The sequence below is a fragment of the Lissotriton helveticus genome, chromosome 8 (assembly GCF_964261635.1).
Source record: "Lissotriton helveticus chromosome 8, aLisHel1.1, whole genome shotgun sequence".
In the NCBI taxonomy this organism is placed as follows: domain Eukaryota; kingdom Metazoa; phylum Chordata; class Amphibia; order Caudata; family Salamandridae; genus Lissotriton; species Lissotriton helveticus.
The window spans coordinates 40,021,964-40,044,654 of NC_136069.1; the positions used below are offsets into that span (position 1 = coordinate 40,021,964).

Below are 22,691 nucleotides of genomic sequence, written 5' to 3' on the forward strand. Positions count from 1 at the left end.
TCCCTTCTCACACTCCCCCCTTTCAATGGCGACTACAATCATCTTCGTTACTCGACCCAGTCTTTAATGAGGGTATACGTGAAGCCATAGCAGACTATTTCTCACTGAATACTGGGTCAGTCCGAACTATGGAAACACTGTGGGAAGCCTTTAAAGTGACCATTCGGGGTAAATGTATCGGCCTCCAAGCCGGGGTTTTAAAATCTCTATGCCGCACCATGGCGACACTGGAACGAGAGTTGGGTGACCTGGAGAGCAAATGTAATGCCCGATCAGACCCCAGCATACTGGCACGCATTAAGTAGAAAATTGTAGAATACCATGAATTAGCTGACCAAGAGGTAAAACACTTATCCCACCGGTACAACGCATGTTACTATGGAGAGGGTTGCCGGCTGGGTAGGACACTCGCGCCCGTATGCTAGAACCCCAGTCCAGGGCACACATGATTCAAGCGATCACTGTCGATGACGGCACACACTATGACACGCTGGCTATTCTGAATGTGTTTACGGAGTATTATGCTGGGATGTACGCTCACCGGCCCACAGCAGACGCTGGTGTGCTTGAGCAATACCTTGATGATATTGCACTGGTGTGGCTTTCGCTGGGGCAACAAGATTTTTTGATGCACCAACTCACATTATGTGAAGTGCAGGATGCTATAGCCCCTTTACCTAACGGGAAGGCTGCGTCACTGAGGGGCTGCCAGCAGTGCTTAATTTGTAAAAAAATGAAGTGTCTGGGCTGAAACTGCTGCCAAGGAGGCTACAGCCCACTTCTACCTCCGCTGTGCCCAACTCTCAACACCCGCACTGCCTCAGTCTCTATCCTGGAACCATGCTCTGCTGACTGTCCCCTAAGACATGTGTTTTACTTCTTTACCTACACCGACAGATGAGTGCGAAAACAAAATGTACACGAAATGAAAATGCTTTTTTTTTTACATATTAATCAGTGCGGTCTGACTGGGTTTGTTGCAGGTCATGAGGCTGCTTGAGCACAGCAGGTCATGTCACTGCTAGTGCTGCCTGTAATTAGTTTGGTCCAGTTACGACGATGGCATAAGCATCCACTGCTCAGCTTGCTGTGACCCTGCCTGCTACACACAAGCACTGACCCCAGCCGCAATGCTGCAATGCCTGTGAGACGCGAGTATGGCTGTTGCACCTTCTGGGCTCAAGCACACTCAGCAATTAGCACGCTTGGAGGCAGCGCACGGAAACTGAAGGTGACTCCATAGCGCACAAAAGTTGCGGTGGACCACAGCCACATCAAGCTTGTTGAGGATAGTCGCAATGCAGGGCTGCAGGCCCCCACTACAATTATCCAATGGGAGGTTTAGGCTCTGCAGTGGCAGGGTGCAGCAGACTTGTGGAATAGAATGCAAGCCATTAGTTAATGATGACTTCTTGGATTCATGACAGGCGTAACGACATCATCACTAAAGTGATGATACACAATCATGCCTCCCTGAACAGATGTATGCCTGCCTATGAAAACATACCAGCCCGTCACCATGCAAAGTATGTGGTTCTTTTTATTTTAAGTTGGCCAAATAATATTGAGACCACCACCTGTAGGACCAGAAATCGTAGCCCTGTGAAAGAAGTGCGGGTGCTGGGCACCTGAAAGCACCTGCTCAAATTAAGCACTGGCTGCCAGCCAAATTTTATAAAGAATATGTAGACCAATTAGCCCCATGCCTACTTCAGCTATATGAGGAGGCATATGATACCCAGTGTTTGCCGCCGACCCTACGGCAGGCACTGGTGGTTGCGCTTTTTAAACCTGGTGAACCACCTGATCAGTGTGACTCGTATCGCCCATTATCTCTCATAAACACTGATGTTAAAATTCTAGCGAAAGTATTCGCTACGAGGATACAACTGCTCCTTCCTGTTATGGTGCTTCTGGATCAGTCGGGATTCATCCCTACTCGGTCCACGTCCCATAATCTGCACACCATTTTCACGGCAATGCATGTATTGGAGCCCACGCTGCCAGCGGTGGTGGTGCTGCTCGATGCTGCAAAAGAGTTCGACTAGATCTCCTGGTCCTACATGATCACAGTCCTCCATCGTATGGGTGTGCCGTTTGTCTTTACTAACTGGATTAGGCTGTTATAGACCTGCCCAGTGGCGCGGGTCAGAATTAATGGGCAGCTGTCAGGTAAGATTCCCATCCAGCGTGGCACGCGGTAGGGCTGCCCGCTGTCGCCACTGCTATTTGCTCTTGTGCTTGAGCCCCTATTATGTATTCTAAGACCGTGTCATGCTGTATCGGCTTTGTGGTCTTTGTAGCGTCCGCTTGCAGTTTCCATGTATGCAGATGACATGGTGCTGTATGTCCGGGAGCTAGCACGATTTCTCGCACAACTCATACAAGAGTTTGTCCGGTTTGAGCACTTCTCATGCCTCGGAATCAATTGGTACAAATCAACTAAACTACCCCTCACTGATGCCACCCAACAGTTTGACATGGAATATCCCTTAACATGGTGTACGGACTCTGTAAAATATTTAGGAATATGACTACACAGTGACCATCAGACTGTTATACAAGCTAACTTTGGCACCGCCATCGTGCAGCTTGAGGTGCAGGTAAATTGCCCCTGTCCTTTGCTGACCGCAAAGCTTTGCTGAAAATGGTGGTTCTTCCACGGTTTTTATATCGCTTTTTAAATGTTCCGGTACACCTAACGCAACACTTTTTTGAAAAACTTCGCTCCCTTCTGGTCACGCTAGCCTGGGTGGGAAAGAAGCTTCGACTCAAGTGCTAGACACTTACCCTTCCATTTGATCAAGGCAGTTTTACGGCGCACTACGCACTATGCCTACTACTGGCAGCATGATCCAGCATATATCCTGCACATGGCGGTGGAAGCGGGCACTGTGCATCCCATACCACTCAAGGCCTTGATAGTGAACACACAAACGATTTTCGAAAAATGGGAATTTGATACTGTACAAATTACATCTGGGGCCTGGCACGACTTTCGTCACCCAAGAAGCTGGCACTGAAGGCACTTGGGGAGATGGGACTATCCATCATGGCAGATGTATTCCCTGGGGGGCAATTTGTGGCCTCGGAGAGCATAGACACCAGAGGCGAGACCTCTGCCATGCAATTATTTGTATACACTAGGTTGCGCTCAGCCACCCACACTGCCCCTTCAGAACCGCCAACCCTTGAGGCACTACAACTCCTATACACTGCTACACCCAAGGCCTAGCTAGTCACCAGACTTTACAGGGCATCGCAGAATTACATGGCACCTGGGGTCGCGACTGTACTGGATAAATAGAATGCTGTGCTGCCAGAGCTGCTCTCTGAGGAGGATTGGTTAAGTGGCTGCTGCCGGCAAATGGCAATCTACGGCTGGTGCACTTTAAATATTTGCATCGCTATACTATACTCCTGCACAGCTGTATAGATGTGGGCTGCGACAAACTGACACCTGTAAACTTTGTGGTGCACCCGGGGCTAGTTTTTATCATCTAGCTTGGGAATGTCCTAAAGTACTTGAATATTGGGGTGCCTTTGTACGGATTCTCTGCTTGATGATTGAGGAAACTGTGGAGTGCAACCCTGGGATGTGTCTGCTGGCGATCAGGGCTAAAGTAAAAGCACCCAAAAAGAAATGTGTGTCTATAGCACTGTTGATGGCTAAACGCAGGATCTCTATCTGCTGGGAAGGTAGGATGGTGCCTACCACTAGGCTGTGGTTGCAGGACTTGACTTATTGCCGTGACCAGCTCACATGTTATGCAGAAGAGCTACTGTCTATGTCCAAACCGCGAGATATTTGGGGGCCGCTTACGTCCTACCTGTGGTCACTTACAGATATTTGATTACTGTACTGTACTTGTACCACTCCCTGCCAACCCTCACCCTATAGGATGACGCCTGATAATAACATGTCTAGAACTGTCTGACCTCTTGATGGTGTGCTATGCAACACTTTGTTCTCGGTACTGTGGTTATATATATATATATTTGGGATTGGCACCCACTTGGGATTGATATGAGTGTTTGAAAATACCCGGAGGACCCACTTTGGGCTAAGCAGGACTACCCGACCCATAAAGCAACTCTGCATTTTGAAGTCCCAACATGGGCGGAGCTATATGGTAATAAGTCCACATAGCTGCCGGGACTTTCAACACACGCCAGTGAACAAGGGCATGGAGCCCGAAACGTTTGGCGACTTGCTGGAAATGTGTCTTCGCATTTTGCCTACTGCCTGCAAATAAAGAAGGTGATACTTCCGTGTTGGCGTCTCTGTGCAGGGCAACTTGTGATGTTTGGATTTAAAGAGCGGCGCGCCTCGCCGCAGAGATGCCCCCCCGCATATCCAGCGGGCCTGCAGAGCCTGACGACACGGGCGTTTTGAGGGGAAGTACGTGCCGAACTTTGCAGGAATGAACATTGGCAGGAACAGTGTGTTTTCCCCTTTTTTGGCACCCACTTGGGATTGATATGAGTGTTTGAAAATACCCGGAGCACCCACTTTGGGCTAAGCAGGACTACCTGACCCATAAAGCAACTCTGCATTTTGAAGTCCCAACATGGGCGGAGCTATATGGTAATAAGTCCACACAGCTGCCGGGACTTTCAACACACGCTAGTGAACAAGGGCATGGAGCCTGAAACGTTTGGCGACTTGCTGGAAATGTGTCTTCGCATTTTGCCTACTGCCTGCAAATAAAGAAGGTGATACTTATTTCCGTGTTGGCGTCTCTATGCAGGGCAACTTGTGATGTTTGGATTTAAAGAGCGGCGCGCCTCGCTGCAGAGATGCCCCCCCGCATATCCAGCGGGCCTGCAGAGCCTGACGACACGGGCGTTTTGAGGGGAAGTAAGTGCCGAACTTTGCAGGAATGAACATTGGCAGGCACAGTGTGTTTTCCCCTTTTTTGGCACCGACTTGGGATTGATATGATTGTTTGAAAATACCAGGAGCACCCACTTTGGGCTACGCAGGACTACCGGACCCATAAAGCAACTCTGCATTTTGAAGTCCCAACATGGGCGGAGCTATATGGTAATAAGTCCACACAGCTGCCGGGACTTTCAACACACGCTAGTGAACAAGGGCATGGAGCCCGAAACGTTTGGCGACTTGCTGGAAATGTGTCTTCGCATTTTGCCTACTGCCTGCAAATAAAGAAGGTGATACTTACTTCCGTGTTTGCGTCTCTATTCAGGGCAACTTGTGATGTTTGGATTTAAAGAGCGGCGCACCTCGCTGCAGAGATGCCCCCCCGCATATCCAGCGGGCCTGCAGAGCCTGACGACACGGGCGTTTTGAGGGGAAGTAACTGCCGAACTTTGCAGGAATGAACATTGGCAGGCACAGTGTGTTTTCCCCTTTTTTGGCACCCACTTGGGATTGATATGAGTGTTTGAAAATACCCGGAGCACCCACTTTGGGCTACGCAGGACTACCGGACCCATAAAGCAACTCTGCATTTTGAAGTCCCAACATGGGCAGAGCTATATGGTAATAAGTCCACACAGCTGCCGGGACTTTCAACACACGCTAGTGAACAAGGGCATGGAGCCCGAAACGTTTGGCGACTTGCTGGAAATGTGTCTTCGCATTTTGCCTACTGCCTGCAAATAAAGAAGGTGATACTTACTTCCGTGTTGGCGTCTCTATTCAGGGCAACTTGTGATGTTTGGATTTAAAGAGCGGCGCGCCTCGCTGCAGAGATGCCCCCCCGCATATTCAGCGGGCCTGCAGAGCCTGACGACACGGGCGTTTGAGGGGAAGTAAGTGCCGAACTTTGCAGGAATGAACATTGGCAGGCACAGTGTGTTTTCCCCTTTTTTGGCACCCACTTGGGATTGATATGAGTGTTTGAAAATACCCGGAGCACCCACTTTAGGCTAATCAGGACTACCTGACCCATGAAGCAACTCTGCATTTTGAAGTCCCAACATGGGCGGAGCTATATGGTAATAAGTCCACACAGCTGCCGGGACTTTCAACACACGCCAGTGAACAAGGGCATGGAGCCCGAAACGTTTGGCGACTTGCTGGAAATGTGTCTTCGCATTTTGCCTACTGCCTGCAAATAAAGAAGGTGATACTTACTTCCGTGTTGGCGTCTCTATGCAGGGCAACTTGTGATGTTTATATATATATATATACATACATATAATTATATATATATATATATATATATATATATATATATACACATACATATATATATATATATATATATATATATATATATATACATACATATATATATATAATATAAAATCATGCATACTGTACCAATGCCATACATTGAAAAATTGTAAACTGTTCCTTACTGTATTTTGAAAAGCGAAAATAAATGAAATTAAAAAAAGTTTAGGGTCATTTCCTGTGCGCTGCATGTGATTTCTTTTCAGCAACACTCCAGTGAGCAGCAGCTTTAAGCAATGTGTTAAGCTTTAACAGTCTAACCAGTGCATGACTATTTTTCTCCTAACTGATAGCAGGGTAAATACAGAAATTGTTGTCTCTATAAACACCTTTCAATACGTTTACTGTTCTCTCGCAGTTAAAGTGCTAGTAATCAACAGGACTACAATATGTGGATAAAAGTCAGCTCTGGGATTTCCATACCTGGTACAGACATATCTCATGCAGCTACTTAAAAGCCAAGTATACCGTTCAATCTGGCACCACCAGTACTTGTTTAAACATGTGCCTAAGCCCTGTGCAAGTCAGCTTCAGTTAGTTCTACACATCTTACTTGGGACTGATTAGCAGATCTGGTTGCTTCCTGATTGATCTGTGCATCATATGTATGATATCGAAATCAAATGGCTCCTCATATGGTTGACAACAGTGTTTGAGACTGGACAGTGTTAAAAGAAATTTACCATTTCAACTTAATTACTTATGGTAAGGTTGCGAACAATAAGAACTGCCCTCCCTCTAAACTGTTTGTGTTGAACCTAATAATTGAATACAGGGCCAATCTGTGTGCATGCAGCAGGAAGCAGTAATACACTGAAATGTGGCATTGCTTGGCTGCTGTCTTTGTCAGTGAACGTACGGACATCATACACTTTGACCTGCCATCCAATTCTCATTTTCCGTCTAGGATTTGTTTTTTGTCCTGAAAATGATTCTGTTGTGTTTTTATTTTCATTGTAACATTATTATTTCCGAACCTATGAACATGATAAAGTGAAATATATTAATTAATTGTCTTGCTGTGCCATAGGACTTAAGCTACAACTCACTGACCAAGGCCAAGAAGGCCAACACCATTATGTGTTGTTGTGTCTGTTACTATTCAAATGAATGTGGATTCTGGTACATATTGAGCTGTTGTTATTTTATTGCAGTATGACCATTGAATGCTGATTTCCATTAGAATGATTGTCAGTTGTGGTACAGTGAGCTAAAAAGATGGACTGCATTGCAACCTTGAGTAATAACCGTTGGCTAGAATGTATTCAAGTGTTTAATTTTTTTTGACATTTCTTCAGAGACACATTGTACACTTTGCTGCTTATAGATTACGCCATTACAGGTATTTTTGTATCCACAGGAAGGAGATTCCTGAACACATATTAAGATGAAGAGTAATGACGAAAATATGATAAAACTGGAAAGTTATCCGATACCTGAGAAGAACCAGAAATGCCAGACAGCAATTCGAAATAGAACAACTCAGTAAGAGACAGAGAATCTTGTACATGAACAGACATATCCTGTAAGTGTAAGAACATCAAGTGCAATCCAGCGGCTTCAAGAGGATGAGGGCATCCATGCTGCCGTTCCCAAAACATCCAAATAAATTAAAATCACAAAAAATACACAGGCAGAACACATCCACAATTAAGACATGCTAAAGACCACCCTTTAGCTTCGATAATTATGCTGTGATGTTAGTCCATCATAAACGCTGTTTTGGCTGGACCTTGCAATCCGCAGAAAGAGCAGTGATCTGAAAGTTAAGATACAAGTGCTTGGCTACTTGCAATGCAGAAAATTATTCTAGAACATAACACCTTGGTATTGAGTTTTGTTCTTTGTGTATGTCATTGATATTGCCCAAGAAGCAGACTATTTAGATAAGCTGTGAGGTTTATTATTTGCCCACATCCTAGAAAGTTCTTAACACACGGCTCCTGATAGAAAGACCATAGATATGTTATCAGTCCTGCAAGAACAGATATACTGCAAATACCTAGTTAATAATCAATTATAGTAAGTGGTTCAGGAACCACAATGATCAGTCAGCAAACACATTAACCTGATTTTAGCCAAAATATAACCAACGTTTAGACTCTAAACCCCAAAGAAAAACCCATACACAACAACGAAAGACGAGCTTTGGCTTTTCCTCAGAATTGTAGTAGTACCACCAACCGTGTACAGGGGAAAACGCGTGAGGATAGATTGAATATGGCAATAGTGTTCATCAGCCATCACAACCAAGAGTTCATTAACAAACAAAAGAAATAACATAAAGGTTCTGTGTTCGTGAGAAGAGTTTTAATCATTCATCCCTACACTGCCACCAGTACCGACTTAACAGAAAACCTATTTAGGTGTAATGAATATAAGATGCCTTTTAACGAGTTATCAGCTCTGAGGGGCAAATATCAAATGCATACAGCAGAACTCACAGGCAGTGAAAATGAAAAGAGCTTTACGGCCTCAGCAAACCACAAGATCCATCAACGAACGCACACAGAAAAACCTTACACCTGCAGTGAATGTGGAATGAGCTTTAATAGATCCTCAAATCTAGAGAGTCATCACTTAACACATACAGGAGAAAAACCATACACTTGCAGTGAATGTGGAAAGAGCTTTGCTCTAGCATGGGGTCTAACCCTCCATCAGCGATGGCATACAGGAGAAAAACCATATACTTGCAGTGAATGTGGAAAGTGCTTTAGCAGATCTGCACATCTAAAGGTCCACCAGCGAACACACATAGAGGAAAAACCATTCACATGCAATGAATGTGGAAAGCACTTTGCTGAACCGATAGCATTAACCGTCCATCTGCAATGTCATACAGGAGAAAAAGTATACACATGCAGTGAATGTGGAAAGACCTTACTTCACGCACAGGCACTAACCTACCATCTGCGCAGGCATACAGGAGAAAGACCATACACATGTAGTGAATGTGGAAAGAGCTTTATTCAAACAGCACACCTAGCCACCCATCTGCGAAGTCATACAGGAGAAAAACCATTCACATGTAGTGAATGTGGAAAGAGCTTTACTCAAGCAGCACACCTAGCCACCCATCTGCGAAGGCATACAGGAGAAAAGCCATTCATATGCAGTGAATGTGGAAAGAGCTTTAGTAGATCTACACATCTAAGGGGTCACCAGCGAAAACACACAGGGGAAAAACCATACACATGCAGTGAATGTGGAATAAGTTTTGCTCATTTAACAAGTCTAAAGATCCACCAGCGCAAACACACAACAAAAACCATACACATCGATGAATGTGGAAATGTTTTAACTCAAGCATTCATCCTACCTATCCATCTGCAAATACATGTAGCAGAGAAACCATAGTCTTGAAGTAAATGTGGAAAAAGCTTTAGTAAATTCACACATCCAAAGAGCCACCATCTAACACACAGGGAACTACTTTACTCGGAGAATGTGAAAGAGCTTTACTCAAGCATCAGATCTAACTATCCATCTGCAATGGCATATAGACGAAAAACATGCAAATGCAGTGAATGTTGAAAGAGCTTTAGTAAATCCAATCATCTGAAGGATCAGCAACTAACGCACAATTTGTGAAAGAAAAAAACACGCACATGCAGTGGATGTGGAAAGAGATATACTCAAGCATCAGTCCTAACTACCCATCTGTGAAGGCCTACAGAAGAAAAACTATACAAATGCAGGGAAGGTGGAATGGGCTTTGCTAGATCAACATACCTAAAATGCCACCAGCAATCACACATAGGAAAAACAACATCAAATATCAGGGCTGTTTCAGTTTTTCATATACTGTAAGACACCTCCTATAGAGGTAGTAAATGAAGGAATGGCTTTTATGATGTATTATGCATATTGGTGAATTGGAGGACACACAAAGAGGAAATAACATTCTGGATGGATGTGAGAAGTGCCTCCGTGCTTTTTTGCAACTACATGTGCATCAGCAAATATACACGCACAAAACCTCATACATGAGCATCTAATACGATGATTTTCAGCCTGTCATGAAATTATAAGTCGTTTTAGCAATGCATCCAAGAAAATAATTTTGGCTACAGTAAACGTGGGAGGGCTTCATTTGCCTTTCACTGTTTTATGAAGAAACAATGTCTAGACCTTGCGAATGTCTGGTAAGATTCAATTATTGTGCTTTATAGCTTTGCGAAAACACAACATATGTTGAAACTACCCTCCCACTGGGGAAGTTGCCTTGCGCATGCTGTAAGGAGAGCTAGCTGTTTGGCCATATTACTCAGTATGTTGGTAACCTTAAACTTTTGACTTGCTGATGAAACCCATATTTGAAAGGGACCCATGAAATGCCTTTAGAACCCCATGAGGCAGTATAAAAGCATATTACAGGATTACCCAGTATGTGATTTTTCTCTAATAATGTTATGTTATGTTATCCGGATTTATTGTGCGCACAGATGCCCCAGCAAAGGGGCGTCCTGGCGCAAGTACAGAACAAAAAGAAAGCCGGACAAAGGTGAGAAACAAAACACAACACAGAAAAGCTAAGGCGCTAAGGGGAAAAGAAAAGTTTTGACAGCCTTCCTAAAAGCAAGGAGCCCGTCGATGGCACGAATATGGACAGGCAGGGAATTCCATAGTTTGGCGGCAAGAACTCGAAAAGAGCGTCCGCCAATCCTGGATCTCTTAAAGCGAGGTACTATGGTCAGGTGGAGATCAGAGGACCTCAGAGAGCGAGCTGGAAAGTAGGGGGAGATAAGATGCTCCAGAATCTGAGGAGATGACAATTTGAGGATTTTAAATGTCAGAGTCAATGATTTAAACATTATTCTCTGTGCCACCGGGAGCCAGTGGAGATTATGAATAGTTTTCCTAGCTGAACAGAATTTAGGTAAGCCAACCAGAGCCCTGGCGGCAGCGTTCTGGACGCGTTGGAGACGGGAGAGTTCAGCCTGATTGACTCCAAGAAAAAGAGAACTAGCATAATCTAGTTTAGACAGGATCATGGCTTGCACAATGAGTTGTCGAGTGGGAGCGTCGAAGTATTTGAAGGTGGACCGAAGTTGACGCAAAATCCCAAAACATGCTGCAGCAATCTTTTTAGTATGGGTGGAAAAACTCAGTTGGGAGTCAAACCATACCCCAAGATTTTTAACTTCAGTGACAGGGGTAGGAGTAGGACCGAGCTCATGCGGCCACCAGTTATCGCCCCACAGATGTGATTGTTTCCCCACAATAAGCACCTCAGTTTTCTTGGCGTTTAATTGCAGGAAATTGTCATTCATCCAGTGGGCCACAGATATAAGTCCCTCACGGAACTTGACTGCCTCAAGATCGGAAGCCCCACTAATAGCAACCGCCAGCTGAGTGTCGTCTGCGTAGGATACGATGGAAAGGTTCCCACGCATGGCGACAGAAGCTAGCGGTTGGACATAAAGATTAAATAAAGTGGGGCTAAGAGCCGATCCCTGAGGAACTCCCTGGGCAATCGCATGTGGTTTGTATGATCTTATGTCATTGCTCAGATCTGGCAAATATAAATACTTGTAAATGTAACAGTATAGTGTGTTAAGGATAGGATACATCAATCTTTTATTATGTATATTTTTCTTCTAGTTTTTTAAATAGTTATTATGATGTGAAGTATGGCCAGAGGACACCATCTTACAGAAACCTTTTTAAGTCTTGGACTTTCTTTTAACAATCATTTGAATGAGGTCTGTCAGTTTCTATTGAAAAAGAACCACAATTACAATACCTGCAATTCACCAATGTATATTCAGTGAAATCCTGCCACGCAGCATCCAATTGACATTGATTCATCTGGGCATCCTGATGGTGTCCTACTATTTATATTTGTTAGAAAATAAATTCAGAATGCATTTTGTATCTTTAAAAAATGTTTTTTTTTTATTTCACTTATTGTTGGTGATCTTGTCATATCTGTAAACAACGACCCAGTTTAGAACATGTTTCTTCTCTACTTTGTGTACAGATTACTGTTAAGCATAGATATTGTCTTTCTGCTTTTTTGGGAATATTGCTGAAAGGATTTCATGCTAATACATGTTTCACTTATTAAAAGGCACTCGGGCACAATAATTGTCTCATAGACATACATGCATTTCTTTTATTTCTGATAAACTCCAGTAGAAGCAGTATGTGCTTGCCAGGTTCAAAAGATTGGACTATAACATACCCAAGTGGGATGGGTTAAGTAAATACGCTTCTTGTTAGAAAAGCAGAACATGCTATGGAAAGCTGTAGATAAGATAACTTATACCACTTCCTAAGCATTCTTCTTTCCTTGAAAAACGCTAAACTAAATATGAAGCATGCATCATTCACACAATGATCTTCCATGCTAACTTGATACCATCTACTCTCAGTTGACATTGACTTGTATGCCCCGAATGAAGGTCCAGTATGGAGATCTTGCTAACTCTCTGCCTCATTGATGAGCTTTACTCTCTCTGGAAGGGGCTCTGTGAAAGGCCCAATATAAGGTACAAATACTTTCTTTTTGTTTCATTGTATTTGTTTGATTATAAAGATATGTTATATGGCTAACATTGCATGGTTAGGAGACTTTGGGTTTTACTGAATTATGGCTTTTGAAACTAATGTTAAATAGTTTTAATCGTGTAATTATTAAAACAGAATGTATCTTGATGCATAGACTGTAATATGTTGTGTATGTTGACGGGGATGAATTTCGAGTTGGGAAATCTTCAGTTAGCCATCATCAGCAAAGTTCATAAGTAGCAAATTACAGTCAGCAGCTTTGCATTGTATGATTTGTCATGCTGTATTCTTGTGGATTAGCTATTGGCAAAACTATTTGGCTATAACCATTTCTGGTGAAGAATTGGGTTGGTAGTTTGGTCTGCCCTGTTCCCATGATGCACTGGGCCAGGGACAGACTAATTTGCATATAGCCAGGTTCTGAGCTGGGATGGGGCAGTGAGCTAAATAACGGTGATGGATCAAGCCCTGATCTTTGGACTGGGTAAGAGTGGTCTGCTTAATTCAGACACTCTGTTCATCACCACCCCCTTTTCTGAAAGGGTTACAGTGGGGGTTGCCAGAGAGTTGCTGCCCACTCTGCTCTAAACTTCTAAGGCCAGAGTCTAAATTCCACCTCCATCCTACAGCTTATATGTTTAAAACACCAAACAATGGAATACCTAAATAGTGTTAGGCCAGGGAGGGTGCTTGGCGTGACCGTGGAGCTGAGCGGTATATGGGATGCATGAAGCCAGTCCTGCTGCGGTCGCTCATTCCAGCTGCAAGGTCTAATTGTGTGAACCATTCGATAACTCCATTCTGCAGCATACACCTCCATGTGGGTTCCGGCAGAGGATGGGCCATTATTAAGTAGCACTGTGGCAGAGGCCTATGCTGGTTACTGCCTGATTGGAGTCAAAAATTGGAATTCCTCTTTGGTATAATAAAAACAACTCAATTATAACCCAACCATATAGTCAAACAACATGTGTTCAAAGAGCATCATCAGAGCATGAATGCACCAAATGATCATTTATTGGTTAAAAAACAACACAGATTACTTTAAAAAAAACACACTATAGGATAAAAAAACAGGGGGTTAAAACAGTCTTTGCATACCTTTTAGATCTTCAATTAACGGAAGAAAGATCACAAATATGTGACCCATGTGGCCTGATTGGACGTGGAAGAGCTCGTGGATGGACTGCACTGGCCTACTGGGCAGTGGCACAGGCCACCACCATCCGGCCTACATCAACGTGTCCAGTTGAAGATGGGAGACAAAGCGCATGAGAAGACAGCTGCCAGAAGGAATCGAGGGAGGACCCTGTTATCACTCGGGCCTACTTTGTCAAAGAAAGGTGTGGCATGACAATTCCAGCATGCTTACTGGGAACCCAAGTACACGCTGCATATATCAAAGCAAGATTCTGAACTCAGTGGATTTGCATCTGTCCACCCCTCGCAGGTGCTAATGAGTACATTTATCTACTTTACCTGACAGGGTAACAGCGCATTTTTGGCCTTTGTCCACAGCGCTGGGGCTCGGGTAGGAGGACTGGCTGTGGGCCGCAGGGATTCTAACAAGCCTAGGCAAAAGCAAAGTTGAACTGCTGAACGTACAGTGCTCAACAAATCCACTCACCTGCTCGAATTTGTTAGGTAGAATTAAGGAGGACAATCTATTTTTAGGTCCTACTCGAAACAAACTAACTTTTGTTCTCTGTCTTTAAAAACAGAGCAAATGTGACAAGATAACAAGATTTAAAGGCATTTTTATTGCTCACAAAGCGAATAAGCAATAAAGATGCCTTTAAACCATGTTATCTTCTCACATTTGCTCCGCTTTCAGAGACGGAGGTCAAGTAGGTTGCAGTTTGGTCGAGGAGATTTTTCAAGTTACTAGACCTGCAGGACGAGTACAATTTTTGGGATTTTTCGAGCCATGACGTAATGTTGCAACACTCTTGGGGTTGTGTTTAGCACCAATACCAACTAAGAGACTTAAAGCCTGATTATGGGTGGGTTGGTTAATTCTGACCTATTTGTGAAACGTTGATTATGCACTCATTGGAATTACGAGTTAAAAGCTATTTAACTTATCAGGTGTGTTAAATACCTCACGAGAAGCTTCCCAACATACCAGATCTTCTCACTCACAGTAGGGTCACAGCCAGGCATTCAAACCCCAAAGAACTCAACCTTGCAATGTGGCTCCTGAAGTCTTAGAGTTTGAATACTTGCAATTGCCTCCAGAATGTATGGACATTCTAAAAGAGACAAGACCCCCCCAACACAAGAGTCTTTATGTGTAGCCAAATGAAACGTTTTGTGCACCCATTTTTAAAATATTTTTTTAATTGGCATTTCAACAAGCATGATAATATGTACAGTATACCAGAACGTTTGATAGTTATAGTACGTCAGACTTTTAACCCAACCATAGCAAAAGCAATATGGTATAACGCATCATATATCCACAAACTTCATGTACCATTATCATACAAAGACAATTTGCCAAAATGACTAACAAGATCTCCCCCTCCCACTCCCAAGCTTCCAATCGTCCACTGGTCAATACATTGAGGAGAACTTCCATGTGCATCCACAAGCCTACCATACTTCAAACATAATTTGGGTGTCCACTGTCCCACTTATGTCAATACGCCCCTCCTAACTGGGGGTTCTACAACACCCCATTCTCAGACCAGCACATTGCCGGATTTGGTGCATCCATCATGGCACTTCAACCTACAAAGGTTCCAATAGGGCTTGCTTTATAACTCCGCAAGAAAGCAGCTCATCCGCCACCCTCTCAGCCCTAGGTGTCTGTCGCATGTGTGCTTCCTCATCTCACCCATTCCAGTAGATTTCTCTTCCAGTCCCCATGCGGGGGAGGGGGCTAGTACTTAGCCAACTAATAGCAATACGTCTCCAGCCAAGACAATAATCAGAACTGTAAATCATCTTCTCACTTTTTTCTTAGCACTATCGGGGAGTAAGCCCCACAGACACTGCCTGATCATGCAAAGGACACCCTTCCCCAGTATCTCCATCCAGTAGGTCATAATAACTGGACATTGCCACACTACATGGAAGAAATCATCCACAGCACTACTGCATCTAGCGCAGTCCCGAGCCCTGGTTGGGTAGACAGTGTGCAGTCTCTTAGGGGAGAGGTATGCTATGTGGTTTTGTACACAATTGTCCAGTCCAACATATAGACCCTTGCGTTTCTACAATACAACAAATAGTGTAGTACCTGCTACACCTTAGCATACACTTCCATACGACTGCATCTTGCAGTAATTGCAGCTTATCTCCAAAACCGCAAGCAACTGTAACTTTTCCGTATACCAGCCATGAAAGCTTTTATGGAACGCTTGAAAAGAATAATTCCACCATGTTTACCGACATTCCCATTATGGAACTGGAACTTAAACGTTGTTCTTACACAGCTAATGGCCACTACTTTTGAACCACTGCATTCATGTCCTCTGCAGTCGCTCTCTTGGAAGGGAGCTGTCCTTGTTGCAATAACTTCCCTAAGAAGAGTAAGTGAAATTCATGCTCTAGCCTTGGGAAAGACTTACTTTCTGGTTTTCTAGGATTAGGTTTTCAAAGTTTCTCCCAAGGCTCATCTCTCCATTCCACTAAAACCAAAAACTTAGCTTACCAGTCTTCTGTCCTCAGCCAAAGACCGTAGCAGAGAGAGCTCTTTGTGCACTTGATGTACAAAGAGCACTTATGTATTACATAGCAAGCCATACATAAGAGACCTAGAATTCTTGCACAGCTTAATCGTAGGAAGGTACACATTGGTTTTCTGCAAGAATCCAATTTAATGCATGCAGAAGCCCATAAATTACAGAAGAAATGGAGGAGAAAGGTATTTTATTCATCCTACACCGCATTTGCTCGGGGCAGCTATATGGATAAGAAGTGGTACCCCCTTTGCACTATTGGAGGAAAGAATAGATTCAAATGGTAGATATGTGCTACTACATGATATGCTAAATGGGAAACACATAGTTTTGGGAAGTGTATACGCCCCAAAGTCAGAACAGGACACATTTCTAGATATACTCTCTATGGCACTGTTGGGATGGGATGGGTACCCCTGGGTTTTAGGTGGGGATTTCAATGCGGTACTAGACATAGGGCTGGATAGGTCACATCCCTCACTACAAGGCACAGGTTGCAAGAAACAGACGATCTTAAGGGATGGACATAGGGCTGGAACATACGGGATGCATGGCGCATGAAACATCCTACAAGCAAAGAATACTCCCTTTTATTCACCGCCACACGGGTTAAATACCTGTATCAACAGAATCTTCTGTTATTTACCTCTCATTGCACATTTATCTGATAGCACGTATCTGGGTAAAACCCTATTGGATCACAACTCCCTCGAAGTTACATTAGTGGGGGGAAGAATCCTGCGCCGATACCTACCTGGAAATTGCAGCCTTCACTGCGATTTTTAATTATTTTGCAGAAAATGATGGTACGGCTACCACGCATTTAAAACGGTAATACGAGGAGTGGCAATTAGTACACAAGTGGGGGTTCGCTCTGCTATATAGTTGAAAGGCTAGCGGAAGTTGAGAGTAACTTGGTTAAACTAAAGCAGGAAGCTGCAACAAGCAACACACATAGAGACGAGTTGCAAAATGCACGCATATGACATGCGGAACTCTTGGAAGTACTCGGAGTATTAGATTATGTTTTTTTTAATTTTTTTATTTACAGAACTTGAACCGAACCTGGTATCAGAGCGCTTTACATAGCACCAGTTGCATTACATGAGGACACATTCATTTTTGTTAGGCATGGAGTGATTAAGTGGTTTGCCCAGAATCACAGGATGTTCAGCTGTCATTGCCGAGACTCGAACCCAGTTCCCCAGATTTGAGGGTGACAGCCCTAGCCGTTAGGGCAACTCCTCTCCCCTCTACACACAAAAAGAGCATGCAGAAGCAGACAGAGCGGGCCTGCTCCTTGCTAGGATTCTCAAACACACACCAGTGCAGCTCCCCATTCTTGAGATTACTACTTCGGAGGGCACCGCAGTACACACCCAGAGATAAATACACCCTTTAAACATTATCATGAAACATTGTATGCAGCGCCGGTGGGACCTTGTGAAACTGATATTGAAACATTTTTGGGGAAACTCCAGTTCCCGCAGTTATTGGCAACCACAAAAAAGAATTAGAGAGACCAATAACGGAAGGGGAAATAAGGGCAGCAATTATAGCCCTACCTTGAAATAAAACCCCAGGACTAGATGGGCTACCAATAAAGTTTTACATGGCATACTCAACATTACTAGTGCCCCATTTGCAGGGGCTGTATCAAGCCTCCTTATAGTCTGGCTCCTTTCCTCCTACTACACTGCAAGCAATAGTGGTCTCGCTGCCAAAGCCGTGCAGGGATAGTAAAAACATGGCGGCAGACCGACCCCTTTCGCTGTTAAACACAGATGATAAAACCTTAAGTAAACTATTAGCAAATAGACTCAAACAGTTTATACCACAACTAATACACACGGACCAGTGCGGGTTTGTACCGGGAAGATGCACAGCCCTTAATATTAAAAGATTGCATCAGATTATGACGCGCTCAACCGCATCTATTGATACACAGGAATGCGTATAATTGGACTTACGCCAAGCTTTTGACTCACTCCACTGGAGTTATATGCTTCGTACTCTCCCGAGGTTTGGTGTTCCGGAAGAGTATATGAAATGGGTGGCTCTAATATATACAAATCCTACAGCGCGTGCACGTACAGGGGTTCATATTTCACAACAATACGCAGTAGCACAGGGTACTCTACAAGGGTGCCCACTCTCACCTTTGATATTCATACTTGCCCTTGAATGGCTAGCTATAAAAATCCGTACCAGGGCGAACACCAAGGTATACGGTTGGGAAATGACACACACATTATCTCGGCATACTCGACGATTTAATATTATACTTTGAACATCTTAGAAGCGATCATGAACCAATCCCTACAATATCCCTACAATATTGAACACTTTTCAATCATTATCAGGGCTCTCTATAAATGATATTAAGTCTCATGCGTACTTCTTTACTGATACTACACAGTCTGATCCATTACAATTCGGCCACTGGATTTTTCGGACAGCGGAATCCACTTTTTGATGTTTGGGCATTCAAATATACAGAGAGGCGCGAGACCTGTTAGACGCAACCTGACCCGGGCGATTACAGCGCTAAAAATGCAAATACAATTCTGGACGTCCCTGCCACATTCTGTGGCGGACAGGGTAGCTAGTGCCAAAATGGTAATGCTCCCCAGACTGCTTTATTACTTAACAAATCTACCACTCATAATCCCGACACAAGTATTTAAAACCCTGGATTCTTTGCTGGTGCAACTAATATGGGGATCGGGACGCTGGCGGATAGGACTGGCAAAACTGCAGTTAGATGCAAAACCCGAGAGGATGGGAGTCCCAGATTTCAGAGCTTACTGTTACGTAGGTCAGCTACAATGGCTGGCGTACTGGATTGCGGGGCGCAACCTGCAAGAGATTACCATGGCTCGGTAGGAATGGGAGAGGAGAATGCATCACACGCTTCTCATACCACTCAGTAGGCTCCCATTACTTGCGCCTCCACTGCTAAAACTAGCATTGTTATACTGAAAGAGGGGGTATTGCGATATACAAAAGGACATACTCCATTTGCCCCTTTGCCTATTAGTGATTAGGACTCCCTTTACCGTTAGGGACAGTAACACTTCAGCATATATCCGCCTGGGTAGAAGCAGGCATAGATACGATGGGAATGTTATTCACAGATCACACGTTGATGAATCATAACACATTTGTGAGGGAAAAGAGAGTACCAAATACAATATTTCTTCTCCATGTGACTATAACAAGATATGTTCGGAACACATGGGCACCTGCAGGGACGGAACCCCCGACACATATAATAGTACACATGCAATATTTGATGGGTAATGACAGTCATTTGACTAAATGGTTATATCGCGGGATCCAAACATGTGCTGCAGTATCACTATAAGCACTCCGCGATAAATGGAACTGACATAGGCCGTGAATTGACGGACAAAGAATGGAGAATTTAAATGGAATATCCGAGGAAGGTATCGCGAAATCCGAAGTTTAAATTAATTCAGCTTATAATTGTACATTGCGCTTACCTGAACCCCCACAGTTTAAGTATGATGTTTCCAGACATAACAGATGCATGCCCCCGATGTCAAGACAATGCAAACGTATTACATATGCTATGGGCTTGTCCATGGCTGACACATTACTGGGGAACATTACACACAATATTAAATGAGGTAGCCCCAGAGAGGGCAGGAAAGTCGTTTGAGTACTACATACTAGGATTAGCCGCTAGAGCCAAACAGTGGAGTCCCACACATAGATTCGCCAATTTGGCATTGATCCTCGCCAAACGCACAATAACCATGAGGTGGAAAGTCGGTTATTTATGTATTTATTTTGGTGCTAGATTGGTACAATGAAGTAGTCAGATGGGGTAAAGCTGAAAGTGCAGAGTTACAAAGGGCTGCGGAAAAAACCTACCTCATTGGAATGGAATATGATGTTGGAGGAATCTTGCAATGCTATATGATATAATAGGTACCAATTGCTGGACTTCTGCCACGAAATACAACTGTTGAGTATTGTTATGCTGACTATCAACATGGAATATGATGTCGGAGGAACTTATAGCCACAGAAGTACAGTCACTGTAGAAGGGGCAATATTAGACTGGTAAGGATGGCAACAAAAAGTGGGCGATGCAGAGACCTGGACCTTGCAATGCTATATGATATAATAGGTACCAATTGCTGGACTTGTGCCACGAAATACAACTGTTGAGTATCGTTATGCAGACTATCAATATGAATATGTAAAGGCAGAACTGAGTTGTGGGGTGCGAGGGGGAGGGAAATATAGTTAGATTAGGTTAAGATTGGAAGGGATGAAATGAGTGGTGTAACCCGTTACAGCACCTATATTGGGTTATATGTATGGAAGTAACGACAATCCGATGGTCACTACAATTCAATGGAAGTATGCATGTTAAATCAGTAAGATAGTGCCTCTGGCAATTAATTGACGATAGTTCCACTGTTTTTTATGTCGAGATCTAATATATGGTATATTAATGGCGATTTACGTAATGTATACCATTGACGGAAGAAGTTGTGATAATAAGAAAATCAATAAAATATGTTATAAAAAATATATATAATACATTGAAGGGACTAAACCTTTTAGGAAGACACAACAGCTTTTTGTGGCTTACTCAAATCCAAGGAAAGTTAAAGTCATTTCTGAAGCAGGAATTGCAAGATGGATTGTAAAATGTATCCAGATTTGTTATGTAAAGGCCCAAAGATCTTTACCAACCATTCCAAGAGCTCACTCTACAAGAAAGAAAGGTGCTTTAAAGGCTTTCTTAGGAATCATCCCCATAGCAGACATTTGTTAAGTGGGCTACCTTGTCAAATCAACACTTATTGACAAAACACCAGTGTGTGGATGTTCACACCAGGCAGCAGTCTCTTGTAGGAGGACAAAAAGTCAGACGAACATTATTCCAAACATCTTTACCATCTAATGCCCAGAGCCACGGCGAGAGGAGTACTGCTTTACAGTGTATGCATAGCATGTGTATGGGGAGCCAACACAAATGGAGTATGTTACCCGTAAGTCTCTATTCGTAGCGTGTAGTGCTGCTGAATCACATATGCCCTCCCGCTTGCCAGCAGTTACGAGATGGTGTGAGATTTACACATATGAAACACTGTATATACATAAAACCATGTACACATTTCCTCTTGTTACACCCACGTTCAGCAGTAATTGCTGTCTCCGATTGCCCCGGTCTCAATCGCCAACATGGCAGGGAAAAATATTTTTCAGAAAAACAATTGCCTAAATAAGATTAGCCACAAATTTCTTTGTTTTCATTTACGAACTTATAAAATATCGGAGCCCCCAATTTTAAACCCCGATAAAGATGATAATTGGTCTTTGATAATACTTCCTTCCCAAATACTGTTTCACAGTGAAACAAATGTCCTCATTGTCCGACTTGTACTTTTTGCCACTTTCTCCGATGGGCTCTATACTTCTTTACAGTACAGTAAAACTTGTCCAATCTTCTTAAAACATTCAGCAGGTTGAACTATCTCTTTCGCACTGTAGATGACTCTCACCACTTCCATAATTGTAAAGGGATGGAGCTCGTAAAGTAGGTTTTGTATGAACGTTTTATGATAATCCAAACGCATCCAGAAGACAGCCATGCTTGGTCACACCATGCCTTTAGGCATACTTTTGTGGATGTTGATATCACAGACTGAAGAGTGCAAGACACCTTTTTACAGTTGTATCTGTTTACTTACAGCTGCATTTTTAATGAGATATTGACTGTCTTGAGTAGAAGAGGTATGGACAACTTGGCAAAGGGTGTAGAACTTCCATAGTCGTGCAAGCGGCTTAATTTGCCCTTGTCACCTGTCTTTGCTGATGAAACAATCATTAAGCATGGGCGTAAAATCCGCTCCGATCGCGGATTTTTCGGATTTTCGGCAAATTCGCAATCCGCGAACTCTCGCGAATTTGTTGAAAATCCGTGAATCCGCTCGGGGCGGATTTTTTGCTTGGTTGCGGCGCGCGGCGTGGTGCACGGCGTTCACTTTCCGTCATTAAGCGTTTGCCGAGTTGTTTTTCTCGATCATATTTTGCGAGTGCCGCGCCATTTTGGATCTTGCTGCGTGATCCCGCGGGAGTTTGGCGCCCGCGAATACGCAATCGCGGCTTGCCACCTTGCACAGCACACCTCGCGAGAGTTCGCAATTGCGAACACGTAGTTGCGGCGGAAAGGAACAATCTCGCACTCGCGAAATAGAGATTTTGCAATTCTGCACAAGAAAATCACCAGCAAACAGGAT

The 22,691-nt window shown here is 43.6% G+C and overlaps 1 protein-coding gene across 4 annotated transcripts in view; it reads left to right on the forward strand.

Annotated features, from left to right (window-relative positions):
- The window catches only part of LOC144772304 (uncharacterized), a 29,196-nt gene extending 16,328 nt beyond the window's left edge, over positions 1 to 12,868 (forward strand). For all 4 annotated transcript variants that reach the window (XM_078656533.1, XM_078656530.1, XM_078656531.1 and 1 more), the window contains exon 3: positions 7,566 to 12,868. In XM_078656533.1, the coding sequence (XP_078512659.1) occupies positions 8,588 to 9,565 (978 nt within the window). In that variant the 5' untranslated portion in view covers positions 7,566 to 8,587 and the 3' untranslated portion in view covers positions 9,566 to 12,868. The remainder of the gene's footprint in view (positions 1 to 7,565) is intronic.
- Positions 12,869 to 22,691: the final 9,823 nt, after the last annotated feature.